Below are 23,755 nucleotides of genomic sequence, written 5' to 3'. Positions count from 1 at the left end.
AAATTTTAGCAAGTCTTGCACATAAAACACACCCTTTCTTATATAGACAAAAAATTGTACATGTAAAAGTTTCTACCGAAAGTTTGTAAACGGACTTATTATCCATTTAAAAAGTTTAAGTAAGTTAAAAGTTAATGCAAAAGGTCACCAACCTTAAATTGTGTTGGACTAAATGACCTTAAAAGTTAGGCCCTACCATTCATGCTTTTACCCGTCCAATCCTATATGTTGGTCTAGTAATACTTCTTTAACATGCACTTGCTTAAAAAAAAGAAAGTAGCTAACATTTTGAAATTTTTCTCAATAAATGTTTCTATTTCACAAAACATTCATGAAGAATTGCCATTTGATGTAGCTGCGTCATGTGCAGTGACAAATATATCAATCATAAAACAAAAAGATAGTACCATATATGTGTTGCAAAACGTTGTTTTATAGTCTATTTGTAGTTACAGTTAATAGATTCTACAAGGTAATGACAGAGAGGTGTTATTTGATGAAGCTGATTCATTTCCAGTGACAAATATTTCAGTAACAATACAATAAGATAGTTATAATTATGAGTTGCAAAATATTTCTTCAGTCAAATGAAAATTCGAGTTAATAGATTTTTGTTTACCAAACCAAAAAAATCGATGAAGGAAACGTCGAAAATACACAATGCTTCATTTATTGCTATCTTGGTGTTGAATGCCACTTTTATCACTATTGGCGTTTTCATTGTGGAAGTTTTTATAGGTGGAATATGAAATAAAATCCATACAAAAACTTATACAAATGGTAGCATCTGCCAAGTGAAAAGTTCGTTAGTATTTTGGATGTTTTGGTCGCTGGGATGTTGTATCATTGAGGAAAACGTGCATATCCTTTTCAAATTTAAGCGTGAACATGTCTTTTGGTTATTTTGATTTCTAGGTTGCTGTCCCTTTGACGTTTACCCCACATTCTGAATTGTTTAGCTGCACACTAAAAAATTTCAACCATGCAGTAAATGTGTTATTTTATGTTTTATAAAGTGAGAAAAAGAGAAGAGAAGAGCAAAGGAATAAGTAGAAAAAAGAAGACATGTATATTTTTTTTGCTGTAAAAAACCGACCTGTTTTGGCCGCTCGTAAATCGGTTGCCTACAAATATAGTTCCTGTCATTTTTATGAATGTAAACTATAAGTAATGTGTCTTTTAGGGGAACATTGTTGGCTTAAAATTGTAAGTTATGCTATTTTTTTTTAGTGATTTGTATCATCATCATTTTACATTAAACTTATACAGATTACATTGTGGAACTAATTGTCAGAATTGTATGGATGGCAACTCTGTCTATTTTAAACAATCGTAACTTTAAAAGCGTAACTTGCAACATGTTTCTAATAACTTTATTTCTTGTCACTTAACAGATCATAATAAGTAAGCACACAAGTACATGTCAAGATGTGCTACAGATTTAATGTTTTCACTGTAAATCTTAAAATGTGTGTTTGCAGAAAAGAAATGTCTTCACTGGGGACTCTAGAGCTGAAACATGTAGTCTTCAGTTTAGCAGGGACTTAACTCTTTAGGTCCTTTTGTCATTTTTGCACATAGGATCTAAAAGACACAGCCAGTGCAGGAATGATATGCTGCTAAAACGACATGTTTACTTACCTACAAAATAATGCATCAAAATTATGACTTTGCGATATATTCCTAGAAATTTTAGCAACTCTTGCACATAAAACACACCCTTTCTTATAAAGACAAAAAATTGTACATGTAAAAGTTTCTACCGAAAGTTTGTAAACGGACTTATTATCCATTTAAAAAGTTTAAGTAAGTTAAAAGTTAATGCAAAAGGTCACCAACCTTAAATTGTGATGGACTAAATGACCTTAAAAGTTAGGCCCTACCAATCATGCTTTTACCCGTCCAATCCTATATGTTGGTCTAGTAATACTTCTTTAACATGCACTTGCTTAAAAAAAAGAAGGTAGCTAACATTTTGAAATTTTTCTCAATAAATGTTTCTATTTCACAAAACATTCATGAAGAATTGCCATTTGATGGAGCTGCGTCATGTGCAGCGACAAATATATCAATCATAAAACAAAAAGATAGTACCATATATGTGTTGCAAAACGTTGTTTTATAGTCTATTTGTAGTTACAGTTAATAGATTCTACAAGGTAATGACATAGAGGTGTTATTTGATGAAGCTGATTCATTTCCAGTGACAAATATTTCAGTAACAATAAAATAAGATAGTAATATAATTATGAGTTGCAAAATATTTCTTCAATCAAATGAAAATTCGAGTTAATAGATTTTTGTTTACCAAACCAAAAATCGATGTAGGGAACGTCGAAAATACACAATGCTTCATTTATTGCTATCTTGGTGTTGAATGCCACTTTCATCACTATTGGCGTTTTCATTGCAGACAGTTTTTATAGGTGGAAAATAAAATCAAATCCATACAAAAACTTATACAAATGGTAGCATCTGCCAAGTGAAAAGTTCGTTCGTGTTTTGGATGTTTTGGTCGCTGGGATGTTGTATCATTGAGGAAAACGTGCATATCGTTTTCAAAATTAAGCGTAAACATGTCTTTTGGTTATTTTGATTTCTAGGTTGCTGTCCCTTTGACGTTTACCCCGCATTATGAATTGTTTAGCTGCACACTTAAAAATTTCAAACATGCAGTAAATGTGTTATTTTATGTTTTATAAAGTGAGAAAAAGAGAAGAGAAGAGCAAAGGAATAAGTAGAAAAATTAAGACATGTATATTTTTTTGGCTATTAAAAAAACGACCTGTTTTGGCCGCTCGTAAATCGGTTGCCTACAAATATAGTTCCTGTCATTTTTATGAATGTAAACTATAAGTAATGTGTCTTTTAGGGGAACATTGTTGGCTTAAAATTGTAAGTTATGCTATTTTTTTTTAGTGATTTGCATCATCATCATTTTACATTTAAACTTATACAGATTACATTGTGGGACTAATCGTCAGAATTGTATGGATGGCAACTCTGTCTATTTTAAACAACCGTAACTTTAAAAGCGTAACTTGTAACATGATTCTAATAACTTTATTTCTTGTCACTTAACAGATCATAATAAGTAAGCACACAAGTACATGTCAAGATGTGCTACAGATTTAATGTTTTCACTGTAAATCTTAAAATGTGTGTTTGCAGAAAAAAAATGTCTTCACTGGGGACTCTAGAGCTGAATCATGTAGTCTTCAGTTTAGCAGGGACTTAACTCTTTAGGTCCTTTTGTCATTTTTGCACATAGGATCTAAAAGACACAGCCAGTGCAGGAATGCTATGCTGCTAAAACGACATGTTTACTAAGCTACAAAATAATGCATCAAAATTATGACTTTGCGATATATTCCTAGAAATTTTAGCAAGTCTTGCACATAAAACACACCCTTTCTTATATAGACAAAAAATTGTACATGTAAAAGTTTCTACCGAAAGTTTGTAAACGGACTTATTATCCATTTAAAAAGTTTAAGTAAGTTAAAGGTTAATGCAAAAGGTCACCAACCTTAAATTGTGATGGACTAAATGACCTTAAAAGTTAGGCCCTACCAATCATGCTTTTACCCGTCCAATCCTATATGTTGGTCTAGTAATACTTCTTTAACATGCACTTGCTGAAAAAAAAGAAGGTAGCTAACATTTTGAAATTTTTCTCAATAAATGTTTCTATTTCACAAAACATTCATGAAGAATTGCCATTTGATGTAGCTGCGTCATGTGCAGCGACAAATATATCAATCATAAAACAAAAAGATAGTACCATATATGTGTTGCAAAACGTTGTTTTATAGTCTATTTGTAGTTACAGTTAATAGATTCTACAAGGTAATGACAGAGAGGTGTTATTTGATGAAGCTGATTCATTTCCAGTGACAAATATTTCAGTAACAATACAATAAGATAGTAATAATTATGAGTTGCAAAATATTTCTTCAGTCAAATGAAAATTCGAGTTAATAGATTTTTGTTTACCAAACCAAAAAAATCGATGTAGGAAACGTCGAAAATACACAATGCTTCAATTATTGCTATCTTGGTGTTGAATGCCACTTTTATCACTATTGGCGTTTTCATTGTGGCAGTTTTTATAGGTGGAAAATGAAATAAAATCCATACAAAAACTTATACAAATGGTAGCATCTGCCAAGTGAAAAATTCGTTCGTATTTTGGATGTTTTGGTCGCTGGGATGTTGTATCATTGAGGAAAACGTGCATATCCTTTTCAAATTTAAGCGTGAACATGTCTTTTGGTTATTTTGATTTCTAGGTTGCTGTCCCTTTGACGTTTACCCCACATTCTGAATTGTTTAGCTGCACACTAAAAAAATTCAACCATGCAGTAAATGTGTTATTTTATGTTTTATAAAGTGAGAAAAAGAGAAGAGAAGAGCAAAGGAATAAGTAGAAAAAAGAAGACATGTATATTTTTTTTGCTGTAAAAAAACGACCTGTTTTGGCCGCTCATAAATCGGTTGCCTACAAATATAGTTCCTGTCATTTTTATGAATGTAAACTTTAAGTAATATGTCTTTTAGGGGAACATTGTTGGCTTAAAATTGTAAGTTATGCTAATTATTTTTACTGATTTGCATCATCATCATTTTACATTAAACTTATACAGATTAAATTGTGGGACTAATTGTCAGAATTGTATGGATGGCAACTCTGTCTATTTTAAACAATCGTAACTTTAAAAGCGTAACTTGTAACATGTTTCTAATAACTTTATTTCTTGTCACTTAACAGATCATAATAAGTAAGCACCCAAGTACATGTCAAGATGTGCTACAGATTTAATGTTTTCACTGTAAATCTTAAAATGTGTGTTTGCAGAAAAGAAATGTCTTCACTGCGGACTCTAGAGCTGAAACATGTAGTCTTCAGTTTAGCAGGGACTTAACTCTTTATGTCCTTTTGTCATTTTTGCACATAGGATCTAAAAGACACAGCCAGTGCAGGAATGCTATGCTGCTAAAACGACATGTTTACTTAGCTACAAAATAATGCATCAAAATTATGACTTTGCGATATATTCCTAGAAATTTTAGCAACTCTTGCACATCCCTTTCTTATAAAGACAAAAAATTGTACATGTAAAAGTTTCTACCGAAAGTTTGAAAACGGACTTATTATTCATTTAAAATGTTTAACTAAGTTAAAAGTTGAAGCTAAAGGTCACCAACCTTAAATTGTGTTGGACTAAATGACCTTAAAAGTTAGGCCCTACCAATCATGCTTTTACCCGTCCAATCCTATATGTTGGTCTAGTAATACTTCTTGAACATGCACTTGCTTAAAAAAAAGAAGGTAGCTAACATTTTGAAATTTTTCTCAATAAATATTTCTATTTCACAAAACATTCATGAAGAATTGCCATTTGATGTAGCTGCGTCATGTGCAGCGACAAATATATCAATCATAAAACAAAAAGATAGTACCATATATGTGTTGCAAAACGTTGTTTTATAGTCTATTTGTAGTTACAGTTAATAGATTCTACAAGGTAATGACAGAGAGGTGTTATTTGATGAAGCTGATTCATTTCCAGTGACAAATATTTCAGTAACAATACAATAAGATAGTAATAATTATGAGTTGCAAAATATTTCTTCAGTCAAATGAAAATTCGAGTTAATAGATTTTTGTTTACCAAACCAAAAAAATCGATGTAGGAAACGTCGAAAATACACAATGCTTCATTTATTGCTATCTTGGTGTTGAATGCCACTTTTATCACTATTGGCGTTTTCATTGTGGAAGTTTTTATAGGTGGAAAATGAAATAAAATCCATACAAAAACTTATACAAATGGTAGCATCTGCCAAGTGAAAAGTTCGTTCGTATTTTGGATGTTTTGGTCGCTGGGATGTTGTATCATTGAGGAAAACGTGCATATCCTTTTCAAATTTAAGCGTGAACATGTCTTTTGGTTATTTTGATTTCTAGGTTGCTGTCCCTTTGACGTTTACCCCACATTCTGAATTGTTTAGCTGCACACTAAAAAATTTCAACCATGCAGTAAATGTGTTATTTTATATTTTATAAAGTGAGAAAAAGAGAAGAGAAGAGCAAAGGAATAAGTAGAAAAAAGAAGACATGTATATTTTTTTTGCTGTAAAAAAACGACCTGTTTTGGCCGCTCATAAATCGGTTGCCTACAAATATAGTTCCTGTCATTTTTATGAATGTAAACTTTAAGTAATATGTCTTTTAGGGGAACATTGTTGGCTAAAAATTGTAAGTTATGCTATTTTTTTTACTGATTTGCATCATCATCATTTTACATTAAACTTATACAGATTACATTGTGGGACTAATTGTCAGAATTGTATGGATGGCAGCTCTGTCTATTTTAAACAATCGTAACTTTAAAAGCGTAACTTGTAACATGTTTCTAATAACTTTATTTCTTGTCACTTAACAGATCATAATAAGTAAGCACCCAAGTACATGTCAAGATGTGCTACAGATTTAATGTTTTCACTGTAAATCTTAAAATGTGTGTTTGCAGAAAAGAAATTTCTTTACTGCGGACTCTTGAGCTGAATCATGTAGTCTCCAGTTTAGCAGGGACTTAACTCTTTATGTCCTTTTGTCATTTTTGCACATAGGATCTAAAAGACACAGCCAGTGCAGGAATGCTATGCTGCTAAAACGACATGTTTACTAAGCTACAAAATAATGCATCAAAATTATGACTTTGCGATATCTTCCTAGAAATGTTAGCAACTCTTGCACATAAAACACACCCTTTCTTATAAAGACAAAAAATTGTACAAGTAAAAGTTTCTACCGAAAGTTTGAAAACGGACTTATTATCCATTTAAAAAGTTTAACTAAGTTAAAAGTTGAAGCAAAAGGTCACCAACCTTAAATTGTGTTGGACTAAATGACCTTAAAAGTTAGGCCCTACCTATCATGCTTTTACCCGTCCAATCCTATATGTTGGTCTAGTAATACTTCTTGAACATGCACTTGCTTAAAAAAATAAAAGGTAGCTAACATTTTGAAATTATTCTCAATAAATGTTTCTATTTCACAAAACATTAATGAAGAATTGCCATTTGATGTAGCTGCGTCATGTGCAGCTACAAATATATCAATCATAAAACAAAACGATAGTACCATATATGTGTTGCAAAACGTTGTTTTATAGTCTATTTGTAGTTACAGTTAATAGATTCTACAAGGTAATGACAGAGAGGTGTTATTTGATGAAGCTGATTCATTTCCAGTGACAAATATTTCAGTAACAATACAATAAGATAGTAATAATTATGAGTTGCAAAATATTTCTTCAGTCAAATGAAAATTCGAGTTAATAGATTTTTGTTTACCAAACCAAAAAAATCGATGTAGGAAACGTCGAAAATACACAATGCTTCAATTATTGCTATCTTGGTGTTGAATGCCACTTTCATCACTATTGGCGTTTTCATTGTGGACAGTTTTTATAGGTGGAAAATAAAATCAAATCCATACAAAAACTTATTCAAATGGTAGCATCTGCCAAGTGAAAAGTTCGTTCGTGTTTTGGATGTTTTGGTCGCTGGGATGTTGTATCATTGAGGAAAACGTGCATATCCTTTTCAAATTAGAGCGTGAACATGTCTTTTGGTTATTTTGATTTCTAGGTTGCTGTCCCTTTGACGTTTACCCCACATTCTGAATTGTTTAGCTGCACACTAAAAAATTTCAACCATGCAGTAAATGTGTTATTTTATGTTTTATAAAGTGAGAAAAAGAGAAGAGAAGAGCAAAGGAATAAATAGAAAAAAGAAGACATGTATATTTTTTTTGCTGTAAAAAAACGACCTGTTTTGGCCGCTCGTAAATCGGTTGCCTATTAATATAGTTCCTGTCATTTTTATGAATGTAAACTATAAGTAATGTGTCTTTTAGGGGAACATTGTTGGCTAAAAATTGTAAGTTATGCTATTTTTTTTTAGTGATTTGCATCATCATCATTTTACATTTAAACTTATACAGATTACATTGTGGGACTAATCGTCAGAATTGTATGGATGGCAACTCTGTCTATTTTAAACAATCGTAACTTTAAAAGCGTAACTTGTAACATGTTTCTAATTACTATATGTCTTGTCACTTAACAGATCATAATAAGTAAGCACACAAGTACATGTCAAGATGTGCTACAGATTTAATGTTTTCACTGTAAATCTTAAAATGTGTGTTTGCAGAAAAGAAATGTCTTCACTGGGGACTCTAGAGCTGAATCATGTAGTCTTCAGTTTAGCAGGGACTTAACTCTTTATGTCCTTTTGTCATTTTTGCACATAGGATCTAAAAGACACAGCCAGTGCAGGAATGCTATGCTGCTAAAACGACATGTTAACTTAGCTACAAAATAATGCATCAAAATTATGACTGCGATATATTCCTAGAAATTTTAGCAACTCTTGCACATAAAACACACCCTTTCTTATAAAGACAAAAAATTGTACAAGTAAAAGTTTCTACCGAAAGTTTGAAAACGGACTTATTATTCATTTAAAAAGTTTAACTAAGTTGAAAGTTGAAGCAAAAAGTCACCAACCTTAAATTGTGTTGGACTAAATGACCTTAAAAGTTAGGCCCTACCTATCATGCTATTACCCGTCCAATCTTATATGTTGGTCTAGTAATACTTCTTAAACATGCACTTGCTGAAAAAAAAAGAAGGTAGCTAACATTTTGAAATTTTTCTCAATAAATGTTTCTATTTCACAAAACATTCATGAAGAATTGCCATTTGATGTAGCTGCGTCAGGTGCAGCGACAAATATATCAATCATAAAACAAAACGATAGTACCATATATGTGTTGCAAAACGTTGTTTTATAGTCTATTTGTAGTTACAGTTAATAGATTCTACAAGGTAATGACAGAGAGGTGTTATTTGATGAAGCTGATTCATTTCCAGTGACAAATATTTCAGTAACAATACAATAAGATAGTAATAATTATGAGTTGCAAAATATTTCTTCAGTCAAATGAAAATTCGAGTTAATAGATTTTTGTTTACCAAACCAAAAAACGATGTAGGAAACGTCGAAAATACACAATGCTTCATTTATTGCTATCTTGGTGTTGAATGCCACTTTCATCACTATTGGCGTTTTTATTGTGGACAGTTTTTATAGGTGGAAAATAAAATCAAATCCATACAAAAACTTAAACAAATGGTAGCATCTGCCAAGTGAAAAGTTCGTTCGTGGTTTGGATGTTTTAGTCGCTGGGATGTTGTATCATTGAGGAAAACGTGCATATCCTTTTCAAATTTAAGCGTGAACATGTCTTTTGGTTATTTTGATTTCTAGGTTGCTGTCCCTTTGACGTTTACCCCACATTTTGAATTGTTTAGCTGCACACTAAAAAATTTAACCATGCAGTAAATGTGCTATTTTATGTTTTATGAAGTGAGAAAAAGAGAAGAGAAGAACAAAGGAATAAGTAGAAAAAAGAAGAAATGTATAATTTTTTTCGCTGTCAGAAACCGACCTGTTTTGGCCGCTCGTAAATCGGTTGTCGGCTAATATAGTTCCTGCCAATTTTATGAATGTAAATTATAAGTAATGTGTCTTTTAGGGGAACATTGTTGGCTTAAAATTGAAAGTTATGCTATTTTTTTTTTTAGTGATTTGTATCATCAACATTTACATTTAACTTATACAGATTACATTGTGGGACTAATCGAAAGAATTGTATGGATGGCAATTCTGTCTATTTTAAACAGCTTAACAATCGTAACTTTAAAAGCGCAACTTGTTACATGTTTCTAATAACTTTATTTCTTGTCACTTAACAGAGCATGATAAGTAAGCACACAAGTACATGTCAAGATGTGCTACAGATTTAATGTTTTCACTGTAAATCTTCAATTGTGTGTTTGCAGAAATGAAATGACTTCACTGGGAACTCTAGAGCTGAAACCTGTTGTCTTCAGTTTAGCAGGGACTTAACTCGTTAGGTCCTTTTTTGTCATTTTTGCACATAGGATCTAAATGACACAGCCAGTGCAGAAAAGCCTATTAAGCATGTGTTATTTTATGTATTGCAATTAAGGCTTACAAAAAGATTTTAAAACTTAGGCCCTACCTATCATGCCTTTACCCTTTCAATCCTGCATTTAAGTCTAGTAATACTTCTTCGTTTATACTTGCTTATAAAAAAAGGTAGCTTACAATTTGAAATATTTCTCAATAAATATTTCTATTCCACAAGACATTCATGAAGAATTGCCATTTGATGTAGCTGCTTCATGAGCAGCGACAAATATATCAATCATAATACAAAAAGATATTTACACTTATGTGTTGCAAAACATTGCTTTAGTCAATCTAAAATTTCAGTTGGGAATTAGCAAAAAAAAATACCTGATGAAGCTGATTCATGTTCAGCGACAAATATATCAGTCCTAATCATGACAATAAGATAGTAATATTTATGTGCTGCAAAATATTTCTTTGGTCAAATTTTAAATTCTAAATAATAGATTCTTGTTTACCCAACCAAAAATCGGTGTAGGAAACGTCTAAAATACACAATGCTTGATTTTAGTGATAGGAATATAGTAAAAAAAAATTAAAAGAACATGGTGTTTAAAGATCAATGATTTCATTGCACGCTTATGTATGTTTGTTTTTTTAAATATATGTATATATATTTATTTGAAATAAGTATCTATTGTAAGATTTTTTTTAATTTCTTGTCGCTAAATATTCTTCTTGACGCTTTTTGTCGCTTCTCGACGCTTTTTATCGCTTCTTGTCCCTAATTAGTGAGACCACCAACGAGAGACTGACCGAGTTATCTTTCTTCTTCCAGTTCTTCTGTGTTAAAAGTAAATAAATGACGGATATTTTCGGGAATGTATTTTACGCAAATTCCACAACGATTTGTCAGTGAATGATAAAGTAACCATATGGTAAGAAAAGGGACGATCCATATATCTCTTTCTAATGTTCAACCATTATTGTTTTGATCATATGTATTAGTTTTTTAGTGCATTACGTTTTACACGCAAAGTGTATGTCTGCGTTTGTTTACATATTTTGTCATTTATGGTCATCTGATCAAATAATGAAATATGTCATTTCGAAACAACGGTGATGCCAACGTAATCATTGTCAATTTGTCCTGCATAATATTTTGTATAACAGCAGTCGGTGGATGTAATAAAACAGTGAACTCCATATCAAACTTTAAAGATAGAAAATTTGATAAACACACAAATGGTGTATCACTACATGGCATACAAATATACAGAGCTCTGATTAAAGCAATCAATTTTCGTAATTACAAATAAAAGAATAGTTGTGCTTTGAAATACCCAAGACATATGCTTATGACACAGAAATCTTTTACTGCAATAAAATGTAGGATTAATTACTGAAGCTACAACTGTCAAATTCAAGGTAATATTTTTTTCAACCTATGTTCGTGATTTGGTGGTATTTACACTAAAAATGTTCAGACAAATGTCAGATATTGGTCTGATTTTACTTTTTATATGGCATATATATGCTTTTATTATGAACAAGCTAAACGACTTCATAGAACGATGACATACATGTAAGAATATAAGCATTCTACCAGAAAATACACCCTTGTGAAATCGAAAAATCAACACAACAAGGAAACATTACATGTACAATGTATTAAAAAATGCCAAAATGTGATATATGTGATCAATCAGACCCAAGTAAAAAAAACAAGTGTTATTTAGAAGCCTCCAGGGAGGGATCCAACCAGTTTAAAAGAGGGGGTTCCAGCTTTATATCCCCATTCCAATGCATTGTTCGGCCAAAAAAAAGGGGGTTTCAACCTTGTTGATTACGTAACTTTAATTAATCAGGATTTGATTGAACTAAGTGATTATAAGTGGCATTACCTAAGGATAATCATTAGACAATTGTTGATTAAGTAAATCAATTATTGCCTAATGATTTGGTTAAACAAGACATTATATGAAAGGCTGAGATTAAGTGTTGGGGTTATTGCTCCAATGGGTGTTTCAAAAAGTTTGGGGGAATTTCTTTGCCAATCTTTTTAAGGTATTCATATTTTTTTTCAAGAATAAATATTCAATTGCACAGTAATGCACAATAGTTTTGTAAGATCTTTGACCACATATATTTAGTGTCAGAAACCTATATCATGTCAAAAATTTGATCACAATCCAAAATCAGACAGTATCAAGCCTGAATATTTTGTCCAAGTTTGCCCCAACTCACTGGGTTCAGGGTTCCACCTCTGCAATGCTCTGCAGTTGTATCAGGCTGCACTCAGCAAGGCATTGTATTAACTCCTACATTTTTACCTTGCAAATAGTATGTATTGGTACAATGTACTTTTTGTAGTACATTTGTACAACTTTCTAAGGGGTACAACTGAATCTGTTCAAGTGAATTTGTTACAATGTACTTGTACATCTGCTACATCATGTACATGTAGATCAGATGTAAATTTGTATTTTCTTTTCTAACATTGCTAACTACATGTACATGTATTATTATACATGTTATATAAGTCAGTTTGTCAGATTTAGATTTTATTGATAATTACACCTTATGTAAGAATCTGGGGTTTTGATTGGTTGATAGCCAGTGTATTTTTAACCAATTTACTGTTATCAGATGAATATTGTTTATTTTTAACGTCGCCGGGGTATTTTCTAAAAGGATATGCCTTTTTTACCCTCTCTGCCGTGGTATTTGCCAAAAAATACTCTATCCGACTGGACGCTTGCAATGTCATGATCATCAATGCGTTTTTGTACATAAACAGTCGGTGTAATTATACAGATATATCATGTTTTTGAGGGATATTTGCGAAAAAATACCAGTCTTGAAAATGAATTTCCCTCGCCTTACGGCTCGTGAAATTTAACATTCTCTCGACTGGTATTTTTCGCAAATACCCCTCCTTAACATGATATATCTGTTCATAATTCACTTTTCCCAAAAATCCGTATACTACATGTACATGATGTACTTGCAATTTTTTTTACTCCTTTCACATGTTATATTCTCAAGTTCAAAAACATGATTTAAATTTGTTTTCTTGTATACATGTATACATATATTTGATTCACCGTTTACGTGACATGAAACCAAACAGGAAACCAATCTTTATTTTCTTTATTTTGCACAATATAATTCAAAAGGCATAAATAAACACCATTACTAGTGTTACTTGCTTCATGTTAATATTTAAAATCTATTTTCAATGTTATATTAAAGTTTTTTTTAAACCTGACAGGAAACCATAAGAAACCGAAAGCATTTTTTTAGTTTTTTTTTATTGCAAAATCTGCTTAAAATAATCTGAACAGTATACTTTTTCTTAAAATCCATCTTAAATGTAACAGTATTATAAAACTCCTAAATATGTGCTTGTTTTGAAAACAATTAGTACAATTTATTCAGAATTTTCCATATTTTCTCCATTGATACAGGATACCATAATCGTTGTATCTTGATGTTTAAGCAAAAAAAAATGTATTTATATTTGGTTTCGATATTCCAGTTATATACAATTTATTCCAAATCATTGGCAATGTAACATTCTTTAAATCCAGTAAAGAAAAAAACTTTTAACTTGGAATTAAAATCTTTAAAATAGGCACAATGTGATACTTGTGACCTGTACACCATCTACATGGTTTCCACATTTTAACCTACTTTAGTGGGCTAAAATCAATAAAGTACTTCCTTTCAAGTCATGCATGGTAAAAGTTTACTTCTCCTTTGACAAGTTTATTGCGTTTCTGGTAAGTGTTTGCAGAACATGAATAAAAAATATTAATAAAAAACTGTGACAGGATTCCAACTTTGTACATTCTAAGTGTAACGGTATATTAACATGTATTTGTTATTAAATTATATTTATTCACCTAAAATATCCAGTCATATTTACTGCTGAAGTTAAATCAATCCAACGAGTATTGGTACAATGATAAGAGACATAATTTCGACTGATTTTTCCAAGGACTCTTCACGTCATTATCGGGAAACGAAGTGTGTTCTAACGTCTGTCAAATATGAAATCGATTTTGTCAAGTCATTGGGCATTTATTTTCACACAGGATCGTATGTAACATTATGCACATAGGAAAAATAACAGACCACCGGCGCAATCTCTTTGACAATTGTATTTTCCTCTTTTAAACAAGACGAAACAAGTCTACAGATTATGTTTGCTAACATCCCGTTGGAAACAAAAACAATGTTTAGACCTAGTATTTCGTACATCCGGCCGTAATGGTGTTATCACATGTTAGTCACGTGTTTCACATATGACCGGAAATGGTTAGAACTAAAAGGACAAAAACAATTTTAATAAATAACTGGACTTCTGTTTCGTGTGAAATGTAACGCATAACGACAACGTAACTTTCTTACTTAATTATTACGAAGATCAAAACAAGAATGTAAATCATCTCGGACTTACCTGTTTGAACATCTCGCGAGAGTTCATATTTGCATATTGTTTTTAAGAATTCTATTACAACAAAGCAGATTACATCATCTAAAAATTGCGTTACGAAATCGGACACAAAAATCACGCCACTGTTCTTACATCTGCTACATAAATACTTATAGTTCTCGGCATTTTCTTCGGAAGCAATAAGTAACGCGAGAAACAACACAAAAATACGGTTGTAGAATCTTTGAAATTCGTATATTTTAATTTTTTTTCTAGGGAAGAGTAGCATACACTTGTATGTTGATAAAAATAATGGCATCTTTAGATGTAGTTGCTACTTGTCTTACAGTAATTCACATTTTATCACTTTTCTATAGTTATAGGAAACGGAGCCCAATAGCAAATTATGGTCCGATATACATTATATTTTTATTTATTTTTAGATAAGAGGCTGGCTAGGTCATTCTTTTAACCCTAGAACTTTACAACAATATGCTATGTTAACTGTGCAAGCTTTTCATGGTCTTTATTAATGGTTCCCTGTATGTTTGTTATTTTTCAGTTTAACAAAATTTAGAAAAACCCATACAAATGAGATTGTCATTTTCCATGAAATTGTACATTAAATTTTATAAATTTATGAATAGGAAAGACAACCATTAGTGACAGACAATTAAGTAGTAATGTAGTCAAGTAAAAAAAAGTCATTGTTACTTACTACTGTACATATATGTGCATACATTTATAAGAAAAATATCTGCAAGACTTGGTAAGGGAGATAACTTAATTTTACCAATATAAATATAGATTGATGATCAAAATTGACAGCAACACTTCAAATGGTCTGCAATTTTTTTTTGCTATTGTCTTCATGTTTCGCCTACAAGGCAGACGTCATCAGTTATATGGTATCTACATGTATGTCATGTATGTAAATTTGATACAGTATTATGTATGCAAATTTGATACAGTATTTAATATGAGTTACTCATACATGTATATCGTGTATATTGATGTAAGGAAAAGGTGGTAGATTGAAATACCATATGGCATGAATATTCTAAACCCTTATATATATAATTAACATAGATATATACATATGTAGGAAGATTTTGTATGAGTGCCAATGAGACAACACTCCATTCAAGACACAATTTATAAAAGTAAACCATTATCATGATTATAGGTCAAGGAATGGTCTTCAACATGTTCAACACAAAGCTTTAACTAGAAAGGATTATGCTGAAAACAGAAAGCTGCATATATAACATGTATAAAGGGCTCCAAAAATTTACTATTGCAAAACCATTCAAATGGGGAAAACCAATGGTCTATTATCTATATATAAAAAAAACGAGTAACGCGAAACACTTTTGAATCACATCAACAAACGACACCTACTGAACTCCAGATACCTGACTTAGGACATGTGTAAACAGTTGCATGGGATTAAATGTTTTAATGGTTCCAAACCTTCAACCTTATCTGAAACAATATTGTAACATCACAACATAGAAAGACACACTATAAAATATCAATTGAATACATATGTTAAATATAAAAAGGGAAAAAATTATGTATTAAACTTGTTATTGTTTTTCAGAATAATGGATAAGAAAGGGAAATTGAGATCATTGGATGATGATGATGATGACGATGATTTTGATTCCATGTTTAGTAGGACTGGCCCCTTGTTGGATAGGAAAGGTATCAGATCCATGAATAAATTTGATCCAGACAAAATGATCGACAAATCTGTATCAGAAAGTTCTTTGTTTAAAGAAGCAAGAGCTCAGAAATCCAACAAATCAGTATCGTACAAAGCAGCTGCACACAGTTCCTCAGATAATATAGATGATAACACAGGAATATTAGGGAATAAAAAAGTTTCGGAAAGTGCCAAAGTCTATTTTGATTTGTCCAAGTCTGAGGAAACGGAACAAGCAGCTATGAGTATGAAGATGTCCAGTAAGGATGAAAGAGGGAAGGGAAAAATGGTCCAAGCCGAAGCCAGTAAAAGTAGTCTTCAGATGGGTCAAAAGTCATCAGTAGAGGCGTACAAACAAGTAGAGAGCAAGAGTAAAGGTATTATGTCCTCACAAGCCTCTGAAGAATCTAGCTCTTTCTCAAAATCTAAAGAAGTCAAATTTCGTAGCTCAGAATGTTCATCTGTACAGTCATCTATGTCATGTTTATCTCAAGATTCTTTCTCACAAGACGCCATTATTGATGATTTGATGGAGAAAGAGGAAGCTGTACCTGCTCTGTGTTTAAAATATCCCCTTGAACTCCCCCCGTCATACTCCAGCGACTCTCATATTTCCTGGCAGTGCCTAACAAATCTAAAAGTCAGTTATCAAAAATCGTCAAGAAATTTAGAACAACATATAGAAGCCATCAAAAATGCAAATGGTAATGTTAACGAGGAAATAAAACATTTAAACAGCATTTTAAGAATCATAGAACATGCATGGAAAATGGAAATATATGGTCGAGACTTATCCTACGGTTTATGTGATGTCATCAGACAGGAGGGAATTCTGGACATGGTCATCCAAAATTGCTCATCATCAAATAAAGACCTTCTTAAAGCATCCGCTGGTCTACTAGAACAAATTCTATCAACGGAAAATAGAAAATATGTGGTAGAGAATGGACTTGAGACGGTTATCAACATGACGTTAAGTTTGAAAGATAATCATGAATTTGCAAAATATACAACCGGTATCTTAGAGGGATTGTTCAAGGTTTCTGCCGAGGCAGCATCTAAAATGGTGGCACTCGGAGGACTGGACATTATACTTCACTGGTGTCGAAGTGCCGATCTTGGAGTATTACGAAGATGTGCCAAAGCTATTTCTAATTTGTCTTTGTTTGGAGGAAGTGAAGTTCAAGAGGAAATGGCAACACATAATGTTCCTGAGTGGTTATTTCCCTTGGCGTTTATGGCAGACGATAATATTCGCTATTATGCCTGTTTAGCAATTTGCGTCCTTGTTGCCAATAAAGAACTTGAAGCAGCTGTGATGAAATCTGGGACATTGGACCTTGTAATGCCATTTATAAACAGTACAAAACCATCAGTGTTTGCTAAAAATGACCTTGCACATCGTCAAGGTCGTGACAGCATCTACTTGGAACACCTCATCCCTTTACTTTCTAGTCGAAGAGAAGAAGCCCAAGCCCTTGCTGCTTTTCACTTTGCCATGGAAGCTGGTATAAAAGCTGAACAAGGAAGAGTTGGGGTAAATTTTAAAAATAAAAAAATTTAAAAAAAAAAATTTCATCACATACATACTTGTACATCGCTGTATGCACACAGCATCAGTAGGAACTGATATTTTTAAGTTCTCTTAAATTATGTTTACTTTTTAGAAAAAAATATGGTAATTAGAAATCATCAAGAAATCTAGAACAACACATAGAAACATTCACAACCAAAAAAGGAAAACCATCATGAATCAAAAAACATGATAAAGATATAAAAAAAAGACGAAATGAGGCGTTTTTTCAAATTTTAAATTGTACCCTACAAACCATTTAAATGTTCATGATGTTATAGATAAATAATACACTATAGCTATATAGTTTTCTATTCACATGATCCCTGTATTCTTTTGATTTAGATATTTTATGATATTGGTGCTATTGAACCACTGAAAACTGTAGCTAGTAGTCCCAATGCCACAGCATCAAAGCTAGCAGCCCAGGCCTTAAAGATCATAGGAGAAGATGTGCCACATAAACTTACACCTCAAGTGCCTGTCTGGAATATAGAGGATGTAGCTCACTGGATTAAACAGGTATTATTTTAAGCACTTTTATGAGCAGCCTCTGATAGAATGCAAATTAAATTCAATACATCTGTTAACCTTTTTTTTGTTGAAATATCTCTACAGTAATTATATATAAGCACAATGTATGTAGCTATTTGAAAATTGACTTATTATAAGAACCCTACAAAATAGGGCAAATTCATCTTTAATTTTGTGACTGATTGTTGCGAAATTAATCAAGATCTTTAACGTGAATATGTACCTAAAATAACTTACAAAAGGTTGATTTCTATCTGAAGTGCCTCATATATTCATTAATTCACTCATAAGAGAAACAAAATGTATATGTATGGACTTATTAACTCACAAAAGAATAAAAAGATTTTTGTATGGACCAACTCACTCACAAAAGAAACTTAAGTCTCAATGACACACATACATAAAGTTAGGCTTATTTTTTCAGACTTGAAACAGAAATGGTTTGTAATTTATTTGTAAGTCAGTGGCATCTCTGTGCAATATTGCTTTCCTGAATCAATTTACTGTAACTGTCAAAACTGTACATCTATATAATAAATTATTATTACAAGATCTTCTTTTAATTAATTTTTCATCTTTTAATTCATTTTCATCTTTAATTTCAAAGAAAGTGTTCTTTCCTTGGTTGTGGGGTCTAGAATCAATATAACTTAAATATTCAATTCTTGCATGTATATATTTGGTTACAGTGACAAGGCTGTGTGTTATGATCTGCCATTCAAATGGGTTTATTTGCTTTCATGAGGAGGTACATGTAGTATAAGACAAGGGAGGGCAATTGTCATGGTCCTGAAATAGCAAAATTAGTAACATTTTCAAACAAATAAGATGAAATAAACGCTATAAAAGTGCAGAAGTGTCAGTTATGATGTCCTTGTGATCATGTGATGATAAAGTTGAGCCGTCATCCTTCTACTTTCACTAAAATAAATATTTTACCTTCATTAACATCTCTGTATAACACATCTTAAAGTTGAAAATCTTGGTATTTGACCTAGACACATATCTTAGTATTGATTATAAGGTCTCAAAATGAGGCAATTTTGGTAGATTTTGCAGTTTTTAATTTAATGAAAGAAATTTTAATGCTTTGAAATTCAAAAGCCTTTAAATGCAAAATTGAGAGATATCAAAACTTGAACTAATGTTCGACAGAATGACATTCATGAATAAAAAGAGAATTGAGAAAAATGTCCTTGAGAAACCAACCAAACCATGCAAAAAGACCTCTTCACATACCCGTAGCCAAGAGGGTTTAGGGGTTCGTCCGAACTCCCCCCTTGAAAACAAATAAGCACTGTAAAAGTCAACGCTTTGTTCGAATTGTGACTGTTAAAGTCAAGTTTGTGAGTCCAAATAATCCCCCCCTTGGAAATTCCTGGCTACATGCCTGCTTCATATTATATATAATTATCATCTAGACGAGTGTCTGAAAATATTAAATCTTGGATCAATGAATTACCTCAATGTCTCACTCATTATGAAGTCTTTAAATAATGTTTTAAAGAACACTAGGATTCTGATATCAGTTGATGTACTTCACAGAAAGTTTTAAACAGCAATATAAAAAAACGTAAAAAGATAAGATGACTAAAAGACTATGTATTGTTCATCATCATGACCTTATTATGACCTTGAAATCCTACACAAAGGTCACAATAATTGTTGTCTAATATGACTGTAGTCGTAGTTGTGTCTCTAAGGTATTTATAACATGCCTCTTGTTAGCAGGTTGGATTTAAAGACTATGTTGATGCCTTTGTGAGTTGTCGTGTAGATGGAGATATTCTATTACTGTTAACTGAAGATGAACTCCAGAATAGTATAGGAATGACATGTAAAATAGCAAGAAAAAGGTTAGTTGTCTTGAATAATGTACTATTAAGGTGGTACATAACACTACAGGGAGATAACTCTGTAAAAACAGTTAAACGTTTTAATTACACTGTGTTGTTAAGGTAATAATACAATGATAAGCTTCTCAATGATCAAAATAAGTATCTGTCAAACTGCTATATAACCAGTATAATTTTTCTGATTAATCAGTTGGTTCAAATTTTTTGAAATTTTTATATTTTTGTCAAAGGGTAAAAGAAAATACTTTGTCGAAATTTTAAGAAAATAAAACAAGCCAAATTAATTTTAGTCAAGGTGTTGGGTATCACCCTAAGTGTTTAAAGAATACAAACTCAGCTGTATATTAGACATTGCAATATTTTAAAAAATTATACAAACATAATGAAAAAAAAATATCAAATGCTTTATATTTCATTTGATTAAAAATGAAAAAAATATACTATGGATTTCATATAGCATCATTTATTCTTTAATCTGATAAACATTTATAGATAATAGGTTCATGATCATCTTGCTTAAAAATTAGCAAATATTATAATTCGAGAAATTTTATTAAACCCTTATTTCTAAAAAAAAAATATACTCATTAATAATTTAATGAAGCAAAATATTATTCAGGAAATGTTTGTTTTTATAGATTTTTGAGGGAGTTGAAAGGTCTAAAAGTAACTGCTGACTATTCATCATGTGATCGTAGCCAGATTGATAGCTGGATGATGAAGATATTACCTGATCTATCCCAATACACATACTGTATGCTGAAGAATGGAATGAGTAAAGAATTACTGTCCACTACAAGTCATGAAGAGCTGAAAGAATGTGGAGTCACTAACCCTATCCATCGTAGACTTATACTGGAACATATTGATGGTAACTTTATTAAATATGTGTATGAGTAAACCTAACAGAAGACATTGAGGCTGAGTTAATGAGACAGACAGCAGCCCAATAACACAAAATAAGAATTTAAGACTCATAAAGGTCTGGGCTCTCAGTTATAAAACTTGGTACTAGGATTTCAAAATTGGTATTTGAAACAACAAACATTAGACTTGTGTCTATGCCATACATCAATTTTATCAGCTACTATTAACACAAGATTGTCTTATAGAACAAGCTCACAAAGATATAACTACTGTAATTATTATAAATAATGGCATGCATTTATTACATTTGTATTGCAATTTTTAAAAGAAGGGACATGAATGCGAGATTAATTATTTCAAATTATATATGGAAAAGAAAAAACAAAAAATAACAGAAAAAAAGCAAAAGATACAAGAAGGACTTCCAAACACATAAGTCTAAAATAATATTACCAAGTCGTGGCTAAAAAAGTAAAAGACCAACAGATACTTGTTTATAACAGAACACAAGACACAACATAGAAAACTAATGATTGAGCAACACCAACCCCACTAAAAACTTGGGGTGATCTCAGACCTTTGGGAAAGGTAAGCAGATCCTGCTCCATATGTTGCACCTGTCGTGTTACTTTTGTTAATACAAACCTGGAAAAGCTACATACAGATATATGCATCAGGTATCAGAATGCGAGTTATTTTTTCAATACTCACCCAGTTGCATTATTTGCAATAATTAGAAACTGGCAATAATATCTGATTTTACAGTAAAACATATAGACATATTAATGTATTTTGTAGATTTATACTGTTCTTTACCTAAGTATGGTAGTTTTAGCAGTTTACAGCGACAGAAGAGTGTTGATGTCTCCAGTATTTCTACCCTTCCCAAGGCTGTGGATGTGTTTATAAGTTACAGAAGATCGACAGGATCACAGCTAGCCAGGTACAACAGACCTACCATAGTGAGGTTGAGGGATCTTAGTAGACACATTTTAGCTAAACCTTATTGAATTTGAATGAATGTCTCTCAAGCAAAGTTGATTATTTTTTCACCTATATCTTTTGAGCTTTTTCTAAACTTAGTAGGTTTGCAATTTTTTTTTAATAATCCAGTTTAAGGACAGATTGATTTATTGCAAGTATATTGAAATTTTAGAGAGGGTCAATTGACTAAATATGTACTTATTTAATGTTGTGTATTGCTTCATTGGTACAATATTCATTCATTGATTTGCATAGCCAAATGACAGGATCCCACACCTTATCCTATAGAAGTCTCCGGGTTTGATTTGTTTTTTTTAATTGAGAAATGCATTCATTCGAAGTCCCAATAATTTTACCAAAGAAGCATTGAAATGTATGAGTCCCCACTATTTTCAAATCACATGGCCACAAGGCTAAAAAAAAACACTTTTCCTATTGCCCTACAAAAATTGGTCCGACAAGTAAATTGCCATCATACACTTGTCTGCTGGTGCAAATGAGAGCTCTCAAATATGTTTGACCTGGCCACATTCTTTTGTGGCTGTTTAAAGTCAGGAATCTGTAATTCTATGTTTCTTTTGCTCATGTCCATCCTATTTCTGACAAGCTACAATTCAAATTCCATTGTAATATTTGTTCACTACTTGTCTAATGGGACAAGTGTACAAAAAAGTTTTTGTAGAGACATGATGTCACCAAACAGCAACTATATACAATTTTAAATCAAGTAAAATATAGTATTAGTGAAGTTGTCTCCCTTTGACCAGATGTTTTCTCTGTTTATTCACCTCATGGCAGTTTTATGTGCAGTTGGAATTTCAATGTATTGTTAAAGAAGAAAGACATTGCTTCCTTTTAAACTTTATTCATGATATGATATTCCCCTTTGTTCCAATGACAAAAAAAATTAAAGGTTTATTGTTAAAGTGAGATAATTGATTCAGGGAAGTTAAAAATAAAATTTTGCACTTGAAAAAAACCTATTTCAAAATGTTATTTGAATGTAAAAATAAAGATCACAAAATATATAATCAACTTTCCTTGATCTTAGCTTATCTTCTTTGTAATTTAGATGTGCTAGTATACTGTTTTTGAAATGTTTTATTGAATAGGAATGTTCTGAAAACCTAATGTTTCTTTTCTTTGGCCAATCGGTTTTGAAGTTGGCCACTATCAATCATGTCCATATTTAATCTTAATCTTGAATATCTATTCTTGTACCTTGATTTCTAAATGCTAACACTGTTCACGTAGGAAAACTTGAGTATTTAGTAAAATTTTGATGAACGAGAGCCCTAGCTTCTTTCACTTCTATTCTTTTACTCGGCTTCATGGTAGATTAGTGACCTAGGTGGAGGTTTTAATTAATTTGTAATTACAAAAGTATAATAGATTACTAAACTGTTATGTATATATGCTGCTTTGTCTGTATTGATGGGTTTCTGTCTCACTAACATGACAATTTTTTTTAACTAGTCATCTCCTTTATTTGATGTATATCTTCTTCTTTTGTTAAGTCAGATATGTAAACATGATCTATGAGAAGTTTAGTATGAACATACCAGTAGTATGCTAAGCAAGCCATAGAGTTATCTTTCTTTGCATGATAAATTGGGTTTGTGTCTCGTTTATATAATTTCCTTGAATCCATTTGTGCATCATGTTCATATCTATGCTATTCTGAAGGAAAAAAATCAGTACCAAGTTCAATCAAGGAAAAAAAACACCTTGGAAAAAAAAATTAAACAGAAGACAGCATTCCTGAATTGAGTCAGAAA

General features: G+C 31.7%; 1 protein-coding gene across 4 annotated transcripts in view; it reads left to right on the top strand.

The window, feature by feature from the left end:
• Positions 1-10,854: 10,854 nt before the first annotated feature.
• Positions 10,855-23,755, top strand: part of LOC134680843 (NAD(+) hydrolase SARM1-like) — a 33,999-nt gene continuing 21,098 nt past the window's right edge. For 2 of the 4 annotated variants that reach the window (XM_063540098.1, XM_063540096.1), the window contains exons 1-6: positions 10,855-10,952; positions 16,059-17,700; positions 18,082-18,258; positions 20,002-20,126; positions 20,765-20,997; positions 21,792-21,936. In XM_063540098.1, coding sequence (XP_063396168.1) covers positions 16,063-17,700; positions 18,082-18,258; positions 20,002-20,126; positions 20,765-20,997; positions 21,792-21,936 — 2,318 coding nt within the window. In that variant the 5' untranslated portion in view covers positions 10,855-10,952; positions 16,059-16,062. Of the gene's footprint in view, positions 10,953-16,058; positions 17,701-18,081; positions 18,259-19,998; positions 20,127-20,764; positions 20,998-21,791; positions 21,937-23,755 lie in introns of all 4 variants that reach the window. The other 2 variants (XM_063540097.1, XM_063540095.1) reach the window with 1 other exon arrangement.

The sequence above is a fragment of the Mytilus trossulus genome, chromosome 8 (assembly GCF_036588685.1).
Source record: "Mytilus trossulus isolate FHL-02 chromosome 8, PNRI_Mtr1.1.1.hap1, whole genome shotgun sequence".
Classification (NCBI taxonomy): domain Eukaryota; kingdom Metazoa; phylum Mollusca; class Bivalvia; order Mytilida; family Mytilidae; genus Mytilus; species Mytilus trossulus.
Note: the sequence above shows the minus strand (reverse complement) of the source record. Positions and strands in the feature narration are given on the sequence as shown.